Source organism: Aquila chrysaetos, chromosome 19, assembly GCF_900496995.4.
Source record: "Aquila chrysaetos chrysaetos chromosome 19, bAquChr1.4, whole genome shotgun sequence".
Classification (NCBI taxonomy): Eukaryota; Metazoa; Chordata; class Aves; order Accipitriformes; family Accipitridae; genus Aquila; species Aquila chrysaetos.
Genome location: NC_044022.1, coordinates 27249657 through 27273826, shown reverse-complemented (window position 1 = coordinate 27273826; position 24170 = coordinate 27249657). Strand labels below are relative to the sequence as shown.

Genomic DNA, 24170 nt, shown 5'->3' with positions numbered 1-24170 from the left:
GAGCAGAGCTGTCAGCTGTGGGGTGGACTCAGCCCGGGAGCACTGTGCCGCCAGCCCGGCTCTCTGGTCGGCTCCCAGCCTCGCCCAGCACCCAGGGTCCACGTCCCGCACGCCAGCCCCAGCACCCGGGATCCACGTCCCACGCCCCAGCGATCCGTGTCCTGCACCCCAGCCCAGACCCCACCCTGACCTGGGGTCCCAGGAAGGGACGGGACCCGCCGGCCGTGCACTGGCCGGGCTGCGTGGAAGCGGCATAGACTTTGCCAAGAGCTCACAAAAATACTCAGTGCTTTATTTCAACCTCAAAACCAAGGCGCAGACGCTGCCGGCGGGCAGCACACCACAGGCATGCAGGCAGGGGAGATGGATGGAACCCGGCACAGTGCGGTGGGGACACTCACGGATGGACACGCACAAGGCAGGACCCGCTCGAAGGCCAGCCCGGCCCCGGCTCAGCCAGGGCCACCGGCCAGCGTGCCGCAGCTCCTGCTGGAGAAGGCTCTGCCCGAGCCCCGGGAGCGCGGGGACAGAGCGTGGGGACATCCCAGGGGACCGTTGGTGGTGGCTGCATTCACGTGAAGGGCGGCTGCAGGAACCCACGTCGGTCCTTCGTGGCCAAGCGTAGTGCAGGGTGAGCCCTGGCAAGCACAGAGCTCGCCAAATTCCAGGCAGCTCCTGGTGCCAAAAGGCTCAGCCCTCTCCCCCCTGCCTGCAATCGCTGCCCATTCCTCTTCCAGAGAGCCTCCAGGAGCGAGCCCTGTGCTACCTCTCCAAGCACAGCACCGGCTCCCCGGTCCCTCCCTGTGCAGGATGCGGCCAAGCCCTCCTGGGTCATGGCCATGGCCCCTGTGAGCCAGAGCAGCAGCAGCCCCCTTCCACTAGCGCTGCCCAGCCCGGCTGTGCACGGGGAGGAGCAGAGGAGCCTGGGGACACTGCCAGATCCCAGCTCCCACCCAGACGGCACCACCGCCGTGTCAGCCCCCTGTGCCCTGGCAGCCAGAGTCCACAGATGGGGGGTCGCCACCAGCACCCTCCTCCCGGGGCAGCAGCAGCACCGCTGGACCCCAACAGTTCCCAGCTCAAGCCCTACAGCACAGGGGAAGCCGTGCGGACGTCAGAGCGAGGACCTCCAGCACCAGTCCAGTCGCCCTTCCTCCCCAAACTGGGCTTGAACCAGAGCCCAGCATCCCTGCGAGCACCCTTTGCTTGCTGGAGGGGGCTTCTGGGAAAGGCAGAGCAGGAGAGCATGGATGCTCTCAGCATCTGCTGTGCCCCGTGCACCCCTGCACTCGTGCCCTCCTGCCTTTCTCCTGTACAGTCTGTGCGCAGGCTGGTACGTTCGAAGACGCTCCCCTCCCAGCGACACAGGCGTGGATGAGCCGGGACCCTGCCCCAGCCCCGGATGGGACAGCAGTGCCCGGGGCCAGCCCCCAGCCACGGCTCCCGTGCTCACCCCAGGCTCGGAAGGAGCCCAGACCCAGCCCCAAGCACCGCAGCATGGGCCCGGCTCTGCCCCGGCCCCAGCCCTGCAGCAAAGGCTTTCTAAGAAGACAAGGCTGCAGGCTGCTCCGTTTTGGGAGTGCAACCAGAGAGATGCAGGGGCAGAAAGTGCTCCTTCTCCTGAGGCTGCCTGAAGCTTCGAGGCCAAAAAGGCCACCAGCCCTTTTTGAGGACCTTGGCCAAGGACCCCCAGCCTGGAGGAGGAACCATGAGACCACCCAGGCAAAGCAGGGGCAGGGCAAGACTCGCCCCCGTGCCCTGATGCTGGGAGCAGAATCCTGCTCTGTCCAGAGCATCCTCCAAAGAAACAGTCAGCAGGTACCTGCCCCTCTCCTCTGTCCTCCTGCCCATCCCGGTAGGCAGCAGGGAGCTAGGGCAGGGGCTACTGGCCTCGAGGGTCCTCAGCAAGAGCCCCCAGCTCCCCTGTAAGAGAGCTCCAGGCACAGCCAGGGACCACGCACAGACACTTGTGGGGTCCGGGACCCTGGGATGATCCTTGCAGCAGCTCCACAGCAAACGCTCCAGCCGTGGCCCTGGGGGCAGCAGGAGAGGGAAGAAGTTCTCTGCCTCCCCCAGGTGAAGAGCAGCCCCCACCTGGCACCGGCATCTCGGCCAGCACACGGCCGGCTGTGGGACCAGGCTGGCTAGAAATGCTTGTCCTCCAGCAGCGAGCTCACCACCAGCTCCTTGTTGCCGAAGTCCCAGAAGGCAGTCATGTGGAAGGCCATGTTGGAGAGGACAACCAGGTACTCCAGGAAGGCGAAGATGGTGTACACTGGCAGAGGAAACACAGCAGGTGAGGGGAACCTGCAGCCAGACCTGTCCCGGGAGCTGGGGGATCTCCTGGGGCACCCCTGCGGGGCAGCAGGGCACGCGGCGGGGGGCTCATCCACTGCTTGAACCCAGGTGGGAGGAGAAGGGCGGCCAGGCACCTTCTCTTGGGAGGGAGCTGTCTTTGCCTCTGTCCAGGACTTGGCAGGCAAGGTGTCACCCCAGCCCCTTCCCCATGCACAGCCGAGCCATGGGGAGACCACAGCCCTGCACCAGCCCCCTTACCTCCAGGGCTGCAGTACCAGTTGTGGTGGAAGTAGACGCACACGGCAAACGCAAACGTGATGAAGGTGAAGAAGAAGAACAGCTGCTTCCACTTGTACGACTTGCGCTCCTGGAAGAGGCCAAGAGTTGGGTCACAGCCCCGGCAGGTCCCCGGTGCCTGCCCCATCCCTCTCTCCTGGCACGGCAGGGACCTGACAAGGCCATGAGCGGCTCAGCCCTTGCCCCTGCGGACGCTGGAGGTGCCAGAGCAGCCACCCCCATCCCCAGGGAAGCTCTGCCCTGGCCCCACCGCAGCCCTGGGGACACGGGCAGGTACCAGGAGCCCCTCTGCACCCCGGCTCCTTGGGCACAGCCGTCCCAGGTAAGGACGATGGGCTGCATCGGCTGCTTTGGCTGGGCTGTGACCTGGGGACACGCTGGGGGATCACAGCTACGTGGAGATAAACCGAGCTGCTGCCCGGACTCCCGGCAGCCCTGAGGGCAGGCTGCCGTGGGGGGCTGCGGCACGCCAACACATCCCACCCGGCTCTTCCCCCGGGGACTCGCTGCTGCAGCCAAGTAAGGGGCGATGGGAGCGATGGGGGCCTCCGGCACAGTCTGACACCAACAAGCCACGCGGCCCCCGGTGAACGTGGGCAACCCCAGCGGCAGGAGCACCCGGCCACCCGTGGTGGTGCTGGGACATGCATGGCACATGGGGCCCTCGCAGCTCTCTGAAGATGGGCCAACGGCTCTACCAGACGGTAGATCCTCCGGCTGCGGACAGGGCGGCTGCAGGTGGCCCTGGCTCCCCCGAGTGCTGCCCAACCGCCCCGGCACGGGGAATTCACCGGCGTGTGCAGGCGGCGGCAGCCAGTGCTGCACCCCCTCGCTCACAACTGCACCAGGGAGGAGGAAACCACATGAAGGGGCAGCAGCTGGGGCAGGCGCCATGCTGGAGACGTTGCACAAGCCACCCTGGCACCAGGGGGGCCCCATCCTGCCCCCCAGCACCACCTCCGACAGCGCAACGGGTGGGAGCAGAGCAGAGGGCTGCTGCCAGCAGCCCCCCATGCCCCCAGCAACGCACGGCTTGCTCCTTCTGTGCTAGCAGAGTCCACCCCCCCCCACCCCAGCAAAGGGGGCAGCCCAGGGGGCCAGCCCCCTCCCCTACGATGGGTTCCCCCAACACACTGTCCTGTCCGCCGGCTGCCCAGCACCCCCTGAAGCTGGAGGCTGCGGGTGCAGTGGTCCCCTCCGGGAGCTGTGGGGCTGCTGTGGGTACCAGCTCCAGCCCCCTTCCTCTCTTTCTCCCATCAGGCTGAGCATCACGGATAAAGAAACCTAAAGCCCTGGGGTGAGCAGGGAGCCCCCGTGGCAGAGGAACCCCAAACCGCAGGTGGACACCAAGGAGAGTGCAGGGGAGACCCCAGCATCTCCATCCCAGCACAGGGCGGCCAACACGTGGAGCCCTGGGGAAGGGGGGCTGGAAAAGAGGGGGCTGGCCCCATACAAGGGGACTGGGGATGCCACAGACAGCCCAGACACGGGCTGTTATTCCCATTTCTGGGTGGGTGGGGAATTTCCCCCTCGTCTGATGTTTCACATGAGACAAAAACTCCATTTTCAGGGACTGCTGAGAATGAGGAAAATTTAAATTGCCCCATCACACTTTCCATTAACCCCCGGAAAGCGTGCCGGCAGGCTCAGCCAGCCACCCTACGAGCACAAACAGGTCACGGCAGGGAGGAAAACCCAGAGAGGAAGCACAGCCTCACGGTCGCCTTCGCCATCTGGGGACGTGGGGCCAACGCAGATGCCGCCTCCGCCCCGCAGGGCCCAGGCAGGTCCTTTCCCACTGGGGCTGACAAGGGTCCCTCTCCCCAGAGGCTCCCGGGACTCTCCGGAGCAGGGCTGCCCGCAGGCAGGAGCAGGCAGCCCTGCCTGCAGCCCCTGTCCACCTGCCCACCGGGAAAGAGGAGGCAGCTGGTGCTCAGCCGTGAGGGTGCGGGGCCAGCGGCGCGGGGTGGGGTGAGCAGCAGTGCCAACCCGGGAGTTAAATAACAATGAGCAGCCGGGGCTGAGGCGTTATGTAAAGTTTCACACCGGAAAAGCGGGTCACAAAACAGCCTTGTTTTCATCCAGGTCCCACGGCAGCGGAAACGGTTGTGCTACGAAGCGGCGGCAGCGTCCCGCTCGTCGTAGCAAGGTGAGCGGCAGCTCCCCGCTGCGCTCCCCTGCGCAGCACCGCGCCGTCTCTTACGGCGCCACGCTGTGCTGCGCTGCATTGCGTCGGGCTGCACCCTGGGATGCGGCACTGCATCATACAGCACTGCAGCGTGGTGCACTGCGCGGCATCGTACGGCTGCGAACCGCACCGTGCTGCACCACGCCACTGTACCGTATCACGCAGCGCCTCACCGCATCACGTCGTACGGCCCCCGAATCCACGCCTTGCAGGAGGCTGCCGCTTGCAGTGTATTTTAGGCACCCCCACATTCCTGGCGGCCGAAGGCTGAGGGGCCACAGGTGGGGGACCCCCAGCAAAGCCAGGGCCACGGGAAGCGGTGACAGCAACCAGCGCTGCCCGAGCCACGAGCAGAGCGGCAGGCATAGACCACGCTGGTGAGCAGACAGGCAGCTCATCTCCACTGGGCACCGGCAACTACCAAAGCTCCCGCCACGCCGCCTGAAGTGCGGGCATGCCGGTTCCTGCCTCCTCCTCCTGCACCAGGGCAGGGGGTAACGCTCCAGCTCCCACATCTCCTGCAAGGTCCCCGTGCTCCTTCTCGCTGCAGCCGGCTGTCCTGCCCGGGCTGCCCACGCTGCTGCAGGGACCTTCCCTGAGGAGCAGCGAATGGTGCCAGGTTTCAAGCCAGCGGCTGCTGAGAAACCTCTGTTCAGCATCGCAGACATCTGTCACGACATGTGCCGCCTCCCGGCCCCTGTGGCAAGCAGGCGTAATCCCCCGGGGCGCTGGGCTGAGCTGGACGTGCCCTGGCATTAGGGATTAACACCTAATTATCCACTCATCTCTATAATCCCTGGTCAGGCTGGGCCCAGCCCAGGGACTTGCCCTCCAGGGAGAAGCAGAGAGGGCACCTCTCCACCCAGGAGGCCCCAGAGGCGCAGGGTCAGGGTGCCAACGGCGCGAGCCTGGGGTGGCTGCTCCTATGGGGACACCCTTGGGGTCCTGCAGCAGGATGAGGGGCAGCACAGGGGCAGAAGACCCTCAGGTTAGTGCCCTGGAGGGGAGATGGCAGCTCTAAGCAGCCTGGCAGAAGGCTGAAGCCTCCACACTCCAGCTCCCTGAGACGAAAAAGAGGGATAAGAAAATCCCAAGGATGCGGAACGAGTGACTGCGAAATGCTCAGGACACACACTGAGGTGGGGAAGATGGTTTTACAGCCTGGCAAACCCAGAGGGAGAGAAGTGCACCCCTCCTTCCCCTGGAGGGAAGAACCCTGACCCTAACCCTAAGCTTGACCCTGACCCTAAGCCTAAACCTGACCCTAAGCTTAACCCAGCGCGGTGCAGTACAGAACCTGCTCCCCTGCAGAGCTGGGCAGAGGGATGCTGGGGCAGAGGGATGCTGGGGCAGAGGGATGCTGCCAGGGCAGTCCCATGCCTGGCACAGGCAGCAGGCATCGGCCACCAAGGGATGGGGTGGTCAGAGCTCAGCCGGTTTCAGGCTCTCCCCGGACCCTTGCTGGGGCTGCTGGGCTGGCACAGCTGCAGCTGGCAACGCTCAGCTGCCAACCCCGGCTTCGCAATTTCCTCCTCCCAAGACAGACTGGGGCACCCGGTGTTCCTTGCAAGCCACTCCGGTTTCATGCAGCCCCTCACCCTGACCCAGCCCTCCGTAGCTGGATGTGTGTCTGGCCCAGAAAACCACAGACAAATTATATTTAGTCCGGCAGCTTGCAGGCTTTGAGCTGAGGCACATTCCCCGTGCACACGAAGGTGAGTCAGGAGCCAGAGGCCAGACAATGGGGGAGAGGAGAAGAGACCAACCCAGCCCAGCAGGGCTAGCCCCGCAGCCCCAGCCCGGGACACTGCTCTATGCGGCTCCGAGCCTGCAGAAGGCATCCAGCATCTCCTTCCCCCATCCCGGGGAAGCCCCCAGCCCTGCAAACGCAGCTCCAAGGGCTGGAGGATGGCTGCTGTGAGCAGGCAGATAGGAAACACCAGCAAGGAGGCACAGAGACTCCTGCTTCTTCCACTGCCTCTGGAGAGGAAGATGACGGACCCTGCAGAATTCACACCCCAGTTCCTGATGGGGACAGGGAATGCAATGGCAAAGTGACATTAATTCAAAACGCAACAGCTACGCTCTCCTGGGACCTCCCAAGCACGGGCTCTGCTCCTGGAGCTGTCCCTTCCTGGGGGACAAGCAGCACCCTTGAGGCTTTGTGCTGCACATCGGTCCCAGCTCCCCCTCGAGCATTTCTGGCTCCTCTGCGGTGAACCCAAACTGCCCTAGCACTGACGGCTCAGCGCTGGGATATTTATAGAGGGCTTGTGTGACCTACTGCCACCACCCCCATGGGCTGCTGTCACTAGACTGCCGGCTAGGCGATGGTGTTACCGAGGAGTCGGGCTGAAACCACGCGTGTTCACCAACCGCCTTTGTGATACCCTCTGCACCGCTCCAGCAGCAGCTGGAAACTCAGCTCAGCTGTCCTGCTCGGGCAGCGCAAGCAGAAATGGCTTAACCAGCGCCGAGCGGGACAGGAGTGGCAGCAGAGCGAGCAGGGTGCCTGCCAGCCAGCAACCCCTCCATGCTCACGTAGCCGGGGTTTGCAGCCGAGCAGCACCTCTGCCTTCACACTTGCTGCATGAGATGCTTTCCAGAAGCTGCCAGCCTGGGGCCGGGCTCAGCCTGCACGCCCTGCGGAACAGGCTGACGGCAGCCTGGGCTGCTGCGGGGCAGAGCCCTGGTGCCAGTGGCACAGCGGAACCCGGCTCCGGTGATGGGCCTGAAGCAGCCGGCCCGGCGGCCGCCGTCAAAGTGCATGAGTGTCTCCCGGCCGAAACGCAGCCACTAGTGACACCAGCCGCTGGGGCAGGGGGGAAATATGTTTGCAAACAAGAAGTGAAACTGCTCTGCTCTGCTGCACTGCTCATCATCTTTGCTGTGGCAGAGCCAGCTGTGGAAGGAGGGTTTTAAAGGGCACATAGCTGGCCAGGAGCAGAGAATGACTGCAGAGAAGCCAGCCAGGGAGGGCGATGCCACACCAGCCATGGCCACGCATCAAGGGCTGGATGCGCTACCTCTAGTCTGCTATGATTAGTCCGCAGCTGGAGGCTCTCTGGCTCCATTTCCCTTTTTCCCCTGAGCTCTCTTCTCTGCTTTGCCCCTTCCCCTCCTCCTCTCAGCCTGCTTTTTCTTCCCTTCCGCAGAGCTTTATTTTCCTTTCTCTCACTATTTGCCACCTTGCAACTGGAAACCATCTGTACTTCCCCATTACGAACAAGTTCCTCAGCACCTTCCTGCCCTTGCAGAAAGGCAGTTGCAACACGAGCCCCGATGAACGCGAGGCTTTTGCAAGACCAATTCCTGTCACTCACGCACAGAAACTCCGGCAAACCTGGGGAGCTTCTCCCCCTCCGGCAATGCTAAAAAGCGGCGCAAGACACAGGGCCTGAGAAGGGCCGCGCACAGACGCCCTGCTCCCTCCTCCAGATGGAGCAAGAGGAAGGCTGGGTCTGGCCTTCCAGCTCCTCACATGGAGTTTGTCCTGGAGATGTCCCCAGGTTTGGCCCCGGAGAACCTGAACCTCCCCTGGGGACCCTCGGCGGTTTCCTCTGCTCCAGTACCCTCCGCTGAAGAGGGAAGGACAGGACACCGTGGGACCAGAGTCATCCTCCGCACCCATTCCCTCCTGCCACCTCTGGCTCCAGGGCCCGGGGTACCAAAGGTGAACAAAAAGCCCCCACAACCGACACGAACGGAGCCAGAACCCAGCCCCGAGATGCCGTGACCCGCAAGAAGAGATCACTTGTGCCCTGCCCTAAAACAGCCCGGCAAGCTGAGCTGGCCAGGCCGGAGGCAACTGCCCAACTTCTCCCTGCTCCTGCTGAGGCTGGCAGTTCCCGTCGGCCGCTCGGCTCGGGGCGAGGAGGATGTGGCGTCGGCAGCACCGCGCTCGCCGCGGCCTCGCCGCCCCTCCCCTGCCGAGCCAAGCAAGCCGCCGGTGTTGCAGGAGCCGAGCCCTGCTGCCACCAGCCCTGAAAAGCTGGCATGGAGCTCGAGGAACTCAAATAGCGGGATAAGCCCGGGGAGACCCTGCCCGGCCCGGAGGAGCCGTGGTCCCGTGGGAGTGATTCACAACGGGAGCCCAACTCGCACATCATGGGACACCGTCGGAGCGACAAAGCAGATCTGCAGAGCGACGATAAGGGCGAGCGCCCACTTATCGAAGGATGCCACCCACGGCCACGTGCCCGGCGGCGTGCCAAGCCCTCGGCCCTCTTCGTCCAGACACATCCAATCTGACGGCCGTGCCACCACCCCGCAGCGCTTTCCTTTCCAGAGGAACTCGCCCGCCGCCCTCGCTCCCCGGGCGACAGCTCCATCTGCCGACACGTGGCCCCGCGGGGAGCTGGTGCGGGGGACGCCGCGCTCCCAGGAAGGGGGACAAACCCTGGCTCCAGGTCAGGGCTAGCCCCAAAGGGGTCCTCTCTCTGTGGGGGGGACCATGCAACCCTGCAGGCAGCTCCCCTCCATCAGCAAGGCCTTTCCAAGATGGGAGGAGGAAGCCGTGCCAGGTGGTGGCACCGTGCCGGGGGGTGGCACATTCAGCCAGGGCATCGCCGTGCCCCCCTGCACTTCCACCCAGGGATGTGCCGCGGTTGACACGTCCTCAGAGGGGGCAAATGCTCCTTTGCTGGGCTTGGGCACGTACACCAGGACACAGGAGTGCTCCAGCACAGCTTGAGCCCTGCAGCATCGGGGAGAGGGTAAGCAGCCCCCAGCCCAAGCGAGTCCTGCAGGACGGGGGGCAGGTTTGCTGTGCCCCTCGCCCCGTGCCCAAAACAAGCCACCCAGCAGCACCAGAGCAGATGCACAGGCTGCTCCAGTGGGTGCACGAGAGCCCAGGTGACAGCACCCAGTGACACCGAGCCCATAGGCTTTGTGGGCGCGGGCTGCTCCCCCAGCAGAGCCCCAGCAAGGCCCCCATCCCGCAGCAGCTTCACAGACCAGCTGTGGACACGCAGACACACAGGATGGGCTCTGGACAGCCATGCCAGCACCTCCCACCCGCTTTCCTCAGCTCCTCGGGAGCAGGTAATGAACCAGCCCCGGCAGGTGACGTGGCAGAGAAGGGCGACCTGCAGGCAGATGGCGGCAGGGCACACCGGGTCAAAACGCTGGCGGGACTTTGCTCACGGTGTTCCCTAATACGAACTTGGGAGAAACCCACCTGAATAACCAGCAGAGAAAAGCCAGACATTTAGAGGCAGGCTGCTCACCTCCCTGATCCGATCCTCTAGCTCTGATGCTGCGATGGATCAGGGATGCGTTACACCAGAGCTCTCTGCCCCCAACCCCTGCTACACGCAGCGACGTGTACCCATCACCATCGGGGCATGCAGGCTCAGAGCTCAGCCCAGGGAATGGCCACCATGCCCAGCTCACAGCCAGCATCTGCTTTTTTGCTTCCCACGAGCTGACAGCAGGACTAGCACTGCTGCTAACACACTGCAAGCAAAACTCACCGGCTTGCTGCAATGCTACAGTCTGCAAAGGTGCATCACCTGCAGACAGGCACTCCCCAGGGGTGACTGCTGCTTGGGGAGCCGTTGTCTGAGGTGCAGTGCTGGGGGAAGAGATGCAGGGGCTTGGAGTTCTTGCCAAAAAACCCAAAACAAAAACCAAAAAAAGACAAGCCAAAAAAAGATGAAATAAATAAAGGATTCCACGGGAAAGCCACCAAGGAGTGACTGCTGAGCTCCCGTTATCCCCATATCACCAGAGACAACAGACCACTTCCCAGCAAGAGGGGAACCCCAGGATCTCCAAAAGTCCCTTTCATAGGGAATCTTGCAGCCAAACAACTGCTGGAAGCTTCTTTTCCAAGTCTCTGAAATAAGCCAGCAAGGGGATGGGCTCGGTGAATTGCCGGAAGGGGATGATAAACAGCCGTGACGGAGCAGGAACCTTAGCAAGGCACTCTCTGTAACTGTCCGAGCAGACCCCACGCACAGTGCTCATCCTGCTCACACATGGGCAGCGTGTCTGAGCAGATCCCATGCACAGCACCCACTCTGCTCCGTAAGCAGTCAGCTCATCTGAGCAGACCCTGAGGACAGCACCCATCCTGCCCTGTATCCCTGTACACAGTCCCTTCAGAGACGCTTGCTCCCAGTCCTCGCCAGCTTCCTGACCCCAGGATAAGGGCACACACCTCCGACAGTTTCCCCTAAAGGTCTCTGCTTTGCAAAGAGATCACCTTCCTGGGGCAATGCAGTCCAGGGAGCCCTGGGGACCCTTCCCCATCTAGTACTGGGGATGGTGAGGGTTGGACTGGGGATCAGCTGAGCAAGACACATCACGGAGGAGAAAAGGACAGAGAGGTCCAGGGAGCCCAGAGACCCAGACAAAGCTGAGTGTACAAGAGGCACACATGCGCAGAAGGAGCTTTCACATACGGATTTTCAAAGCTGCATGTTCTGCCCTGCCTGCCTGCGGCTCTGCCGGTGCCCAAGGTCCAGCGCTCATGCCACAAACCAGCACGGCACCAAGGCTGCATCCAGGCAACGGAGCCAGAAGCCCCTGGCTGGACCCTCTGCCTGACCTGCCGCACGACCAGCAAGTCCCCGAGCCCACCGGCCCCCTCACAGAGAACAAGACCCACAGCCAGCCTGCTCAGTGCACCGATTTCTGGAGGAAAGGGATAACACAACATCTGCTGCCCACTGCTGGCAGCTGTTCCCAGCTTGCAGGACCAGCCGGTTCCCTGTTCCCCAGCACAGAGAAGCCAGTTTCAGCTCAGAAACAGGCATCCTCAGGCAAGGAGAAGGGGTCAGCAAACCCGAACCACAGAAACAGTAGTGGGGCAGTTTTCAAATGTCAGCTCTAAGTGAAAACCAGAAAATAGGAAATTAAAAGATTCCTCCCCACTTTGTTTTGGTAAACCATGAATTTTGGTGACCATGTCTCCCAGTTTCACCTGCTGGTGTTAATTCCTTTAGCACCCGGTTACGGTTATTTCACAAGTGAGCGACAGCTGAAGCCCTCCACCGCCAGCCGAGAGCCCCCTCCCCAGCACCCAGCACTGCACGGAGAGAAGAAAGGAAAGTTTCTGTACCTCGGGACTTACTGTGTGTTTCTTAGTCATTCTCCAGAGGATGCACGTAAGAAGCATGTGGCCCAGAGCCGACGTGATAAAGACGATGAAGGCATTTTCGTGTATTGCTGAATCAACAAGACAACAGGTTTCCTGTTAAATCTGAACCAAGAGCACAAGGGGAACGCAGGACAGGCTTTGGGAGGGTGAAAGACTGCTTTCTGCAGGATGCGGTCCTGCTAGGAGTCCCAGCACCCAGCAGATGCTGTGCCCCCAGCACGAGCAGCAGTCCGGGGACCCAGGGTCTTTGCAGGAGACAGGCACAGCACAGCTCCGCACCCCCCGCAGAGAAGGGGAAGGGGGATTTAATAACAAAGCTGCTTGTGCATGCCTCGCTGCCCCCTGTAAGCCTGGGGCTGGAGGGGGATTCGAGTTGCAGGAAGACTTATCCCACAGGTGCCAGGAGGGTGTTTATGTGCTCTGGCACCCGGTCTGAGAGTCTCCATTGCTTCACACAGCTGTAAACCTCAGGCACCCTTGAGAGCAGCTCAGCATCACCACTATTGTTCTAGGGATGGGGAAACTGAGGGACAGGGTGGGGGGGAGTTGCAGAGTGAGCCAGTCCACAACCTAGAAAGGGCCACCTTCTGGCCTCCTGCATTATCTGACCGCCAATTAACAGTTGTCATCAGCCTCATCACCAGCACCAAGGCTGCCTCGTGTGTCACTGAACTAGCCCGGATTTAGGGTCAGGCTGGAAGTGCAGCTGGAGCAACACTAAGCCAGAGCAGCCCACAAAACCCCAAAGCCACACACAAAGCCCATGCAAATTCAGGTAAGTTATTTTCAGAAGAGTGCTTCTGTGTAATAGTTTCCTAGCCTCTTCTCCAGGAACTGAACCATAGGCTGAATTCCCAACCACCTGAACGTAACAAATGATCTTCCCTGCTTCCCCTCTCGACTCCAGGGGAAGGGAAACCACACGAGGAGCAATGGTAAAGGCAGCTATTAGAGGTGAAGACATGAGCCGTGTCCTGCAGAGACGATTAACCTGAGCCCATTCTCATCTCAACACAGCAGCTGAGGTCTGAAACTTTCCCCATAAACCTGAGATCAGTCTGTAATAAGGATCTGAGATAACTGGGTTAGCCTCAGCTCTCAGTGCGGCTTTTGCCCAGCCACTCTGCCACATTTCAGTCTCCTCCTCGCAAAGCTCTGCGCAAGGCAGGCAGAGCCACTCGGGTGATGATGTGCTCTGAGGTATCCAAACCCCAAAGGAGCATCTGAATTTCTTAGGGTGTGCTCCCAGCCCTGACATGTTTGAGAAGTGTTGCCGTCAGGTCGGTTGGCAATCCCCTGCTGTGGTGGGGGCAGCTGGGGACACCGGCAGAGGTAGGCAGGGTGGCAATGCGATGCCTCACCGTAAGGGACAGCCAGCAGGAGACAAGGAAGGTGAGCTGGACAGGAACATCCCCTAGACCACAGACCTCCATCAGCTGGAGGTTCATGTCCAGCCATTCCAGGTCACTGGGCTCCACGACGGATCTCCATCCTCACCCTAAAGGCTGGGGAGGTCCTTGGACTCCGCTCATGACACCGCAGCCCTGAAGCCAGCAGCCTTACTGGTGAAGGCCCAGTGGAAGCCAGTGAGCACCCAAAGTGGGGGAAGCTTCATCAGACGGACAGCCAGTGTGCCTGTGACAGGCCCCAGCACAGACTGCTCTGGGCATGGCTCTCAAGCAATGAGCAGGTGAGCAGAAAGGCAATAACCACTGCACTGTGAAAGACAGAAGCATCTGTGAGTAGGAAAATAAGCAGCATGAGCAGAGAGCTGTCAGGTGTCTCACCAGCCCGAAGGGTGTTGGGGCTCATGCACTTGTTAGCTGTTTTTCCTGGACAGCCTGTTGTTTTGGTGGGCAAGATGCAATGTCTCCAAAGACCTGCTTTCACAGAGAATCAGGACAGCACCTGCACTGCTCTGCTCTGCGCTTTGAATGTGAAACCTTGCTCTGATGGCAGCAGTGGGCTGAAGGGAGCCTCAGACATCATCCACCTGGTCCTCTGCACTGGGGCTGGACCCATCAACCCCACAGGCATGTTCCCAGCATTCTTGGAGGGCTCCGGTGGCCATAGCCTGTTTCCAGTTTGCTGTTTTAAGCAGTTGCAAGGCTTCCTGATCCCCACCACATCTGCCTTTCGAGAGCTTGTTTTCCTCACCCGTTGTGAGTAGGAAGATACTCTCAGTACGGTATCAGCCGCATTCCCACCTCCTTATCTCACCTCCCTTGCTGTGAGGAGACAAACTCTATTCTGTCAATCTCCCCTCACCAGCACCTCTCCAAACCCTCTGTTCTTGGAGGTCTGGCCCGGCGTCTCCTTGCGAGACTTTGTGACTACATCCTCCAGTGTGTTCCCACAGCCGGATACAATACCCATCATCATCATCACCCTCAAACTGTGTGCAGGAACAGCCAACACGCGACTCTCCTGCTGAAAGTCCCGGAACTGGGTTTGTTTCCGCTGCAACAGCACCACCTTGCTGGCTCGTGGATTTGAGTCCTGCCAAGTCAATCCCCAGTGCCTTCTCCAGATTTTAGGATTAAACAGTAGCTGGATATCATCACTGGCACTTAAATTCATTTCAGATGAGACCATGTGGGAGAAGGGCATTTCCCAGCCTACCGTGATCGTATTCTGCACACACTGATTTAACCTGAAAAATTCTGATTTTGTTTTCAAGTCAACACAAGAAATTCTACCCAGACAGTTTTGTGGGAGGGTATTTAAAATGCAGCTGGAACAGAGCGCGGGCTGGAAGCCAGCTCAGAGCCAAAGCCAAAGCTCAGCAGTGGAGACAGAGTGGATAGCAGGGACGAGCGCTAACCTGCCTTTGCTCAGCTGAGGTGAGACACATTAAGCATGGCCTTGGCACACAAGTGGGAACCAAGCACTAAAGTCTGATCCTAGGCTTGATACAAAAATGCAGCCTATGGTTTCAGCCAGTTATCAGCAACCAAGAATGTTGGGAAGAACACAGCTATTTGCACATAACTTTGCTCTATAAATACTAATTTAAATAGAACTTTTTTTTTTTTTTAAGTTTTTTCCCCTCCAAACTGAATACTTCCAAAACACTGGCATGAAGTAGAGCTCTGCAAAGCCTCAGCAGCCACGAGCTAGACCACCAGCACAACGGTCAGCACAGAGCGTGGGAGGAGACACCTACCATAGTTTTCAGATGAGGACACGTACGTCAGAATAAGGAGGGCGAAGTTTTCAAGCAGGTTGAGCAGCAGGTTGAAGTGGCACAAGCGCAGGTAGCGAGGGTGCGAGCAGTGGCAGCTCTGGTAGTGGTTCCAGTAAGCGACTGCCACCAGGAAGCGGGGAGCCGAGTGGAGGCCGATGCAGAGGCGCCAGACATAACGCTGGGGAGTCTCGCCTCCGATAGCGGCGCTGATGGAGGGGAGGTAGTTAGGGACCTGGAAGAGAAACAGCGGCTCATGGGGAGAGGCATCGGGAGTGTGTCATATTGTTGTATTTATAGCCCTCCAAGACTCTAAAACTGGGGTTTTGGGGTTTTTTTCCTAAATAAGTTTATTGCTATTTCAAAAGCCCAGGAGCGTAATGTGGCGGCAACCCTGGTTCATCCCCAAGGACCACGCAGCCCCCAGCCCTGCCGGGACAGTCCCCAGGTGCTGGGGTGCCCTGCTCATGGTCCCGCTCAGGTTTCTTAAGCTTTATACCTTTGACCTTTATTCCTTCCCTTTACTCAGTCATGGTCCCCCATGTCTTCTGTGCCCCCAGGTTTGGGGAGAGAGGAGAGAAGCGTGCACAGTTTTGTTAGGCCAACTCTAACGGAGAAAACTGATAGCAACAGCAGGCAACGACAATGTTCAGGGAGGAACACAAAAGCAGGAACACCATCAATACAGCCCCAGAATAAACTCCCAACCTCCAGAGTTTCACAGCTCAGGGACTTCCCAAGCCAGCCACGATTTCTGTGCACCGCGTAATCCACTCTTCCATGATCCTGCTCAGTCTCCCCTGAAGCCCACACAGAACAGTGCATCCCCAGCGTCCTGCAGAGAGGTGTTCCCCAGATCAGCTACTCTCAAGGCATCCAAGAAGGAGCTGGTTCCTCAAGCAGAACCTGCCACCTCCATACAACGTCCCCTACTTCTCATACTGGCAGACGGCGAGCAGTGGATCCCTGCCTGCTGTCTCCAGGTCAGCCACAACCTCAGAGGTCTCCGTCTCGCCTCTCCTCACTCTCAGCCCAGAGTTTCTTCCTGTGCGCAGCTGAAGAGCCCTTGCTTCACCACCCCAGGAACAGGAGCTGCGTGACACCGTCCTTGCTGCCCTGCCCCATACACCTGAGTGGTGAGGAGGGGACAGAACCACAGGCTGGGTGTGCACATTACTTATCTCTCCAAATCAAACCACCCTAGCATTTTGTTGCTCCACCACCCCCCTCGGCAGCCTGCCTCGCCCTCCCTGCTCCAGGATCTCAGCATAGCCATCAGCCTGTGTCACTCCACTGTGTACGGTCATGAGGAACAACACAGACCCCATAAAGCCCTGGGGTCATCTCCTGCTGGTGTGAGAATGACTCCTGCCCTGTTCTCAGCTTGTAACCAGCTGCTTATCCGTGCTTGTGCCGTGGCTGCTTGAAAGCCCTGGGGAGGAACCCGATCTCATCCCTTTTGGAAATCCAGCCGATCCCTCTCAACCCCAGCTCCCCAGGCATGTGCTTGTGACTCCTCTGAAGAACTCCAGCAGATCTGAGGGGCAGCAATTCCTTTTATAAAAACTGGGCTAACTCTTCCACAAGACAGTATATTTATCTGTAGCTTTACTAGTTTTATTCCTTACCGTAATCATCACCAATGTGCCTAGTACAGACATCAGCCTGACCAGTCTGTACTTCCCTAGGTTGCTTTTAAAAAGCTGAAACCTCAGTTGGCAGTCCCGAGGCATCACAAGTACATTAAAATAAAGCAGTTTGTTCAAGATCCTGTAACACTTTTGGTGGGAAAGCCTGGAAGAAGAGAGGACCCCTGCCACCCCACCAGCTGCCCCAGCCAAGCAGCCACAAACTTGGAGAACATTCTGCTGAAGAGAGTCGCTTACCCCGCAATGGGTTGCTGTCGTCTCCTGGAAATGGAACAGCAGAGACCAGATCACACAGAAAAGGAAACCAAAGAGTGGGCAAAACACAGTCCCAACGGCCAGCGTGGTAAAACGGAGCCGGAAGAGGATCCCATCTCGATCCAGGGGCAGCGGTACCTGTAACATCTTGATGGAACTGAAGACAAACAAACAAGTGAATGTTTGATGGGGATTCTCTGTCGTCCTGCAAGGTCCAGCCCCAAACAGCCCTGGGCAGGGATGCACACATACAGCTGGCAGAGACGGCCTCTCACACCCGTGTTTAACAGCCGCACAGCCCTAGGGTGGGCATCAAGGACAGGCAGCCGAAAGCACCGTTCTGGAGACGCAGGAAGCCCGAGACTCATGTACAACAGGGAGCAGGGCCAGAGCAGTGGCCGGAAAGGAGCGGGCAGCGGGACGTGTGGGCAATGGGACGTGCAGGCAGCGGGATGTCCTGCACTGTGCTGCAGACAGCAAGACCGATTTGGCTGGAAAGGCACGTGAGCTTTTTTCGGCGGGGTACGTCTATCCAGACCGTTCCCGGGCTAAGCTCAGAGCTGCCGCACAGGACAGCGCTGACATAGCGAGGGCACTGGGTGCTGCCTGTCGATGCTGCCGCGAGCTGCGGCTCCTCCACCGCATCCCCAACCACCCACGGCACCGTCCTCACTCCGCTGCCACTGCACCGCAGCCCCGCATCCAGCACCGTTCCAGCTGAGCGCTCAGCACCTTTACAGGCAAGACTCCGGCTGCAGGATCAGGACCTTGCACGCCCTGCACCTTGCACAACAATAAAGCCGTGGCTCATCAGGTCGGGCAAGCTGGGACAAGCAGTTTATCAAGCCTGGCAGCCTGCCTCTGGCTCAGGGCTCTCCATCAGCTCAGTCCCAACACTCGCTGGCTGCTCTCTTGCCCTCAGCCACGGCTGTTCATCCTTTAACATTCCCACGCGCCCTTGGCCGCAGCCCAGCTGCCCTCAGACCGACGGGGTCAGAGCCACGTTAAATCAGTCCCGATCACCACACGCGTCTTCCTTCGAGCTCTCCTCCCTCCACGGCGGGCCCCGACCTCTCCTGTCCCAGCAGGCTCCCCTCTGCCTGGGGACAAGGGCCACCGAGCAGCCCAAACGAGGGGCTGTGACATTCTGCTCCAAGCTAGCAGTTCGGGATCCCTGCCTCACCTCAAGACACCGTGCGGGCTCCAGAACAAATCCGATTTATAGACAATCCCTCAGAAGCCAGTTACCAGCGAGGGCAGGAGTCTGGGCAGCTGCCCCAAGGCAGCACATCCACCCCCCCTCCTCCAGCACCATAAGCCCCCCCTCCAGCACCAGGGACCATCCCTGCCAGCGCTGCGCCCACCTCAGCAGCCAAGGGCTATGGAAAACACAGCTCAGCCCCCTCGCCTGGGCTCTGCCACTGCTTTACAGGCTGCTGGGAGTTGGGGGGAAGCGGATTTATTTGCAGGATAAAAGCAAAGCAAAAGGGAAGCTCTACTGTGGCTCTGCTGGAGCCCTTTGGGGTCAGGACTGCAGCAAGCCAGACCGGGGGGAACGGGATGCCACGGCCAGCCCCCCCCCCGGCAGCGACCCCCCCTCGAGGGGACACCCCTGAAGGGCAGAGCTGTCAGAGGCAGCCATGCTTCCTGCAGAGCAAGGCCCAGGTTGGGGGGACGGGGACCCTCGCACCCTGCACCCCCCTTGAGGGGAGGGACACACACCGCACAGCGTGTCATGGGGATGTCCGAGGCAGGGGGGTGTCCGTGGGGGACAGCCTCGCGGTGGGGGGGGACACGTGGACGACGACACATGGTGACCCTGCTATCCCCAAAAAGGGAGACCCCGCCTAGCCCCCCCACCCCTCTCTTTGCCCAAAGGGGGTAAATAAAAAAGCAAATCTTTTGTGTCACACGCTGAACAGCCCCGAGCCTGCCCGGCACCCCCCACCCCGTAGAGACACCGCCCCCGGCGCACCCCAGCCCCTAGAGACCCCCTCCGGCACCCCACACTCCCCCGGAGACCCTCCCCGAGCACCCCCCCCCCCGGGACATCCCCGGGGACCCCACAGTGCTGTGACCCCCACCCCGGTACCCCACATCCCCCAGAGACCCCCCCCACCGGGTAACTCCCTCCCCCCCGAGACCCCCAGGAGCTCACACTGCTGTGAGTGACCCCCCCCCCCGGGCACCCCAACCGCTCCCTCAGACCCCCACCACCGCCCCCCCCCCCAGCCCCGCACCCCCGCACCGCTCAGCCCCCTCCGCACAGCTCCATGGCCCGGACGGGCACCGCCACCACGCCTCCTCCCCTTCTTCCCCTTCCTCCTCCTCCTGCCGCCCGCCCCTTCCTGCCGCTGCGGCCAGGCCCCCAGGCCCCCCCGCCCGCCCCTCACGGACGCCCCCCACAGACCAAACCACCTCATCGCCTTCGCCCCTTCACGGTCCCTTTAAGACTCCTGGCCCCGCCCTCTGCACCGCCCTACGCAAGCGCCCGAGCGCTCTCGGATTGGACCGGTGTGGAGAATTCCCGCCCTCAACGCCCCGGATGTTGGGCTATGCTTGCGGTACGGCGTTCTGGACCCTTCCGCAGCATTGGTTCCGCCCCCTCTGCCGCGCCAGACCAATCGGCGCTCAGGGCGCGGCGGACGTAAGGCTCTCCTTCACCCAATCCGTGAGAAAAGCTCCCCGTTCCCCGAGGGGAGGGGGTGGAGGGGAAGGGGAAACTGCCTCGCTTTCAAAGGGCGGCGGCCAATGGGCGGCTGGCGCGCGGGGGCGGGGCTAGCCAATGGGGCGGGCGGCGGCGGTAGCGCGGGGGCTGCTGGGAGGCGCGCGGAGCGGGCTGTGACGCAGCTTCCCTCCCCCCGTGAGGCGGCGGCGGCGGCACCGCGACGGGAGCGGCGCGGTGAGGCGAGGCCCGGCCCGGGCTCCCTGCCTTCCCCTCCTCTGGGCGCCGGCGGTAAGCACCGAGGGCGGGGGGGAAGGAGGGCTCACCTTTCCTGCCCGCCGGGGCGGTGCAGCGACCGCCGGGGCGCCTCGCGGCCTTTGTTCCGTAGCGCCGTTCCGGGAAACCGGGCCGGCCTGGGGCCGCGGGCCCCGTGTGTTTGGCTGGGCGGGAGGAGAGGGGAGGGGCACGGCCCGCTCGGAGAGGCCCGGAGCGGGAGGGAGGTTTAGTGTGTGGGGGGCGCTGGGCTTTGCTTCGCCTGCTCCTCTTGCGGGGGTCCCCGCCGGTGCGTGGGGAGCTGCGCGCCCCCCCCCCCCCCCCCCCCCCGTGTTTGGGGTGCTTTCGGCTGTTTCGGTTTCCCGTTGTGGGGTCTGCCAGGGGTGCCGGGGTATTTACGGTGAGGGCCGGGGAGCCCGGTGTGGGCTGGGTTGATGGCGGTGTGGGAGCCGGTAACGCTGGGGGTACGGTGAAGGGGAAGCACAGGTGAAGCGGCGTGGTGTGTACGATGGAATCTGGGGGTAACAGCAGGCCTGTCTGCAGAGTCTTAGCTGCGGTGGGCGTCTGGGGATGTAAACGCTAGCCTGGTACCAGAAGAGTTATTTTAAGTTGGGTTAATGAACTAATCGAGCGTCTTTGGATGCGGTTGGGGGTTTATGTAACGTTACTGTAAAACTGTAGGTAGAGTCCTTTTCCTCAGGAGTGAGGGCATAGCTCCTCTTCAGCTGGGGATGGTGTCCAGCAAGTGGGAGAGGACCGCTGTGTAAAAAAACCCCAACTTTTATTAATCCTGCTCTAGCTCATCTTCGCTTCTGGGCAGCTGCTGGTGTTCCTGCAGTCAGGGGCTTCGAGTGTGTTTTCATGGGACAATTCAGAGCACGTTTGATTAACACAGCGTGAGCCTGTTGTCCACATGTGGTTGCTCCCCAAGTACTGTCCTGGCTTAAAGGGACCCTGATGTGTCCATGGCATCAGTGATCACATAAAGCCCGAGTTCTGTTTTGGCTGAACTTGAGCTGCTGAGGGTCAGTAGGTAAGGAAGGGTGGCTGTCAAAGGAAAACAAAGTTTCAAACCCTGTGGGAGGGTGAAATCTTTCAATAACTTGTTTGCGTTTTAGAAAACGATGCTTCAGATTTCTTCTGAAATAGAATTTGGCATTTAACAATCCTCATTATACTCACTTTGAAAAAGCAGTGCCATAAATAAGGGGGACAGTCAAAGAAGAGGGGTTTTATGAATTGCAAACAAGATTGAACAACCACTGAAAACTGTGTGGATGCTTTGTACCTGGCCTTCAGTGAGACTTGCTTAGGGGCACAGTGAGATGACTGAAAACAGCCTATAGAAATAGAGAAGAATGTAGCTGAGGTGGGTGTGCAGAGTTCAAGGAGTGCACTCGCACTGGGCATCAGGATACAATTTCTCTCACAAGTGTGAAAAAGAATAGGTAGGATTTTTTAAGGCATCCTAGTGGGTGGTGAAGTGTAAGGCAGACCAAATCGTGAAGTTTGGGGTATTGGGAGGCGGGGGGTGGATGTTCTTGGAAGCCACGTACAGTCGTGCTGGAGCACAAAGGTTGGATTTTGAGGAAGCGAACAGGAGATTGCTCTGTGTTTTGTCCTGCTATCCAAAGCTGGGTTCTGCTGGAAAACAAAAAGCAGCCTTGGCACCGCAAAGGCGAGGTGCTTGAGGAAGAGTTGGAGGTGCAGCTGGGGAGGGTACGTGGCACGGGCATTGGGGAGCAGGCCCCTGGGGAGAGAGGTTGGGGAGGTTGTGATGTGTTGTGGGATGCAAGGTAATGCTACATCCCACAGCAGGATCCTGTTGTGTGGCAGGCAGCACTCTCTTCCAGGAGTCAGCTCTAGGCTTAGGGTGCTCTGATAGTTTGTGAAATCGGCTTTTTCTTTCGTATACCAGAATCATTTTATTTAAAGCACTCTTAATGTGCGTAAGGAAGTCGGTAAGGACTTACTTGCATGTGTGAGTGGGAAGACTCTTAACACCGCAAAATTGTGAGGTACTGCTGTTCTGAATAGTTGAAGATTACACAAAACATCTTTTTCGTTACTCTCTAATGTAAGTGTTGGATGCTGATTTGCTCTTGACTGTTTTAGTCTCCAGTAGTGCTGGGATGGCTGCATAGGTACAGTGGGTAGCTGTGGTTGCTCAAAATCTGGGTTTGGCTGTTCCCAGAAGGTGGTATGGGTTTTTGGGAAAACAAATGGTTTCATGGATGGGCAGATAGATTTAGTGACTTCGCTCTGGAGTGGCTGTGCTCGGCAGTACGCAGAGTACATGTGTGCTTCCTTTTGGTTAGGAGGATGTAAAAGGAGTTGGAATTAGGGAGCTATAGAGAAGCCGTCAAACCCAGGCAGAGGTAAAGGTGTGGATTTTGAGTTTAACTGAAATTGTTGGCGACCAAATGGAGAATACTTGATAGGAGTTTATTGCTATCCTGAATGTTGAGCCTCCTGGAAAACCTAAACGGAGTTTAAAGATTGCCAAAAGGCTAAAAGTTAGCATGTTGTTGCATAAAACAGTGCTATTCTAATGTGATAGTAAGTACTGCTTTGTAAGTATTCTTGGTATGGGCCATGTCTCACCGTTTTCTAAACTTACTAGTTCTCCACTGCTGTGGATTAGCTAATGCTGCCAACAATGGATTTTTTTTCTGGATAATACTGGCATTTTCAATGTGGAGCTAACAGGTGTTAGCCCCAATACAGAAAAAGACTACAGATTTCTCTGACCGGAGTATGGCTAAGGATCTGTAATGATTTTGTTTTAACTTGGTTGGTTTTGTTGAGAAAAGCTGTAACATTGTGTTGCTACTCAGAGAAGAGATTGGAGTGAGGCAGTGTTACTACATGTATCTGTAAATAAAACGACAGGTGTTGTAAAGGTGAAATCAGCCCCTGCATAAATGGGGTAAAACTCCCCCGAAGAAGTATTTTAAAACAACATCTTTTAGAAAGTTGAGAAAATCCCAGTGCAGCCCTGTGAGCAATAAATGGGAAGAAGATGGGAGGTGTGTTCCTGTAGTTCTTGTGCAGTGCACTTCCACTTGTCTCGTTTGAAGTAGTTGGCAAATAGGGTTTAACAGAAAATCAATCATGGAAAATCCTGGGAGTGTCACAGAAACAGCTGTAGCATGGTGCAAATCCCTGTGTGTGTTCTTAGAGAAGCGTTCCTGTGGGGTGGTCTTTCAGGTGTTGAGATGGCTGAGCAAAAAGGATTTTGTGTTGCCTGATGTGGCTCAAACGTAGTAGAAACAGATGTGGGAAGTGCTGTTAGGGTTAGATGTTCTAGAGGGTTTTGTTGACAACACATAGGTCGGGGGGAATAGTTTAATTTATTAGGTTTTTTTTTTTTTTCAGTCTGAAAGATGTACGGAAAATCTAGCCATAATTAAGGGTGGAAGACAGCTTACTTGTGATGTCACTACAGTATTAGTGTTCTTGTCCCTTTCCGGGTTCTGACAGTGTTCTAAATTGCCGAGTGTGACTTAACATGCTGTCATACATTTTATGGCTTAAGTACTCAAATTAGATTGCTTACATCAACAATGAGGTAGATGAAAAATGAGTTTTCAAGATAAGCTTTAAATAAAAGCTGAATTCTTCTTTCCAGATTTAGGGGGAAAACCTGATACATCGTGAAAATGTTTAACAAATCCTTTGGAACTCCTTTTGGAGGCAGCACTGGCTTTGGGACAACTTCAACTTTTGGACAAAGTAAGTAATGCATCCAAACTAACTTTTCAGTACTTAACGTATTTTTTCCTAGGGGTGCAGCTAGAGGGTCAGGCAGAGGTGGTGATTTTTTGTGTGTGATGGAATTGGAGTGCTGCTGGGCTGTCCAGCTCGCTCGCTTTGCAGTGAATCAGGTTCAGGAGCCCGAGGCTTCTCCACTAACCAAGCTTTTAATTTGGGTAGATACTGGGATTCCATGTACAGGCATTGAAACTTCCTTTTATAAAAGGAGTGGAAACTCAAATGCTTAGATGAAGGCCGTCTTGGTGGGGGGGAAGATTCTTTCAATCAGACCTGGAATATGTTGGGAAGACTTGGGAAGAAAAAGTATGTAATCTGAGGAGTGTCCTCTGGAGACATACATTGTAAATACCACAATGAGTGAGTTTTTAGCCATTAAAGCAGACCATAAACTGGTGCGTATGCCCTGTTCGTTTGGAAGGAAACATAATAATTATGTTTATATTGCTCCTAAACCAAGGTACGAGAAGAGCAACTTCCAG

General features: G+C 58.5%; 2 protein-coding genes across 10 annotated transcripts in view; one reads left to right on the top strand and one right to left on the bottom strand.

Moving 5' to 3' along the window:
- Nucleotides 1-271: 271 nt before the first annotated feature.
- PGAP2 (post-GPI attachment to proteins 2) lies at nt 272-19325 on the bottom strand. Of its 7 annotated transcripts, none has more exons than XM_041118457.1 (6): nt 19225-19325; nt 16959-17133; nt 15055-15307; nt 11850-11956; nt 2557-2665; nt 272-2275 (listed from the first exon to the last, which is right to left on the bottom strand). In XM_041118457.1, the coding sequence occupies exons 2-6, from the start codon at nt 17121-17123 to the stop codon at nt 2145-2147; spliced, it is 765 nt and encodes a 254-aa protein (XP_040974391.1). In that variant the 5' UTR covers nt 17124-17133; nt 19225-19325; the 3' UTR covers nt 272-2144. The 7 variants fall into 7 exon arrangements, with proteins under 7 accessions (XP_040974391.1, XP_040974387.1, XP_040974388.1 ...); XM_041118453.1 differs by having other exon boundaries at nt 19244-19301; XM_041118454.1 differs by having other exon boundaries at nt 16959-17128; nt 19220-19291.
- Nucleotides 19326-19827: 502 nt separating this feature from the next.
- The window catches only part of NUP98 (nucleoporin 98 and 96 precursor), a 40693-nt gene continuing 36350 nt past the window's right edge, over nt 19828-24170 (top strand). For all 3 annotated transcript variants that reach the window (XM_030042512.2, XM_030042510.2, XM_030042511.2), the window contains exons 1-2: nt 19828-19932; nt 23546-23649. In XM_030042512.2, the coding sequence (XP_029898372.1) occupies nt 23577-23649 (73 nt within the window). In that variant the 5' untranslated portion in view covers nt 19828-19932; nt 23546-23576. The remainder of the gene's footprint in view (nt 19933-23545; nt 23650-24170) is intronic.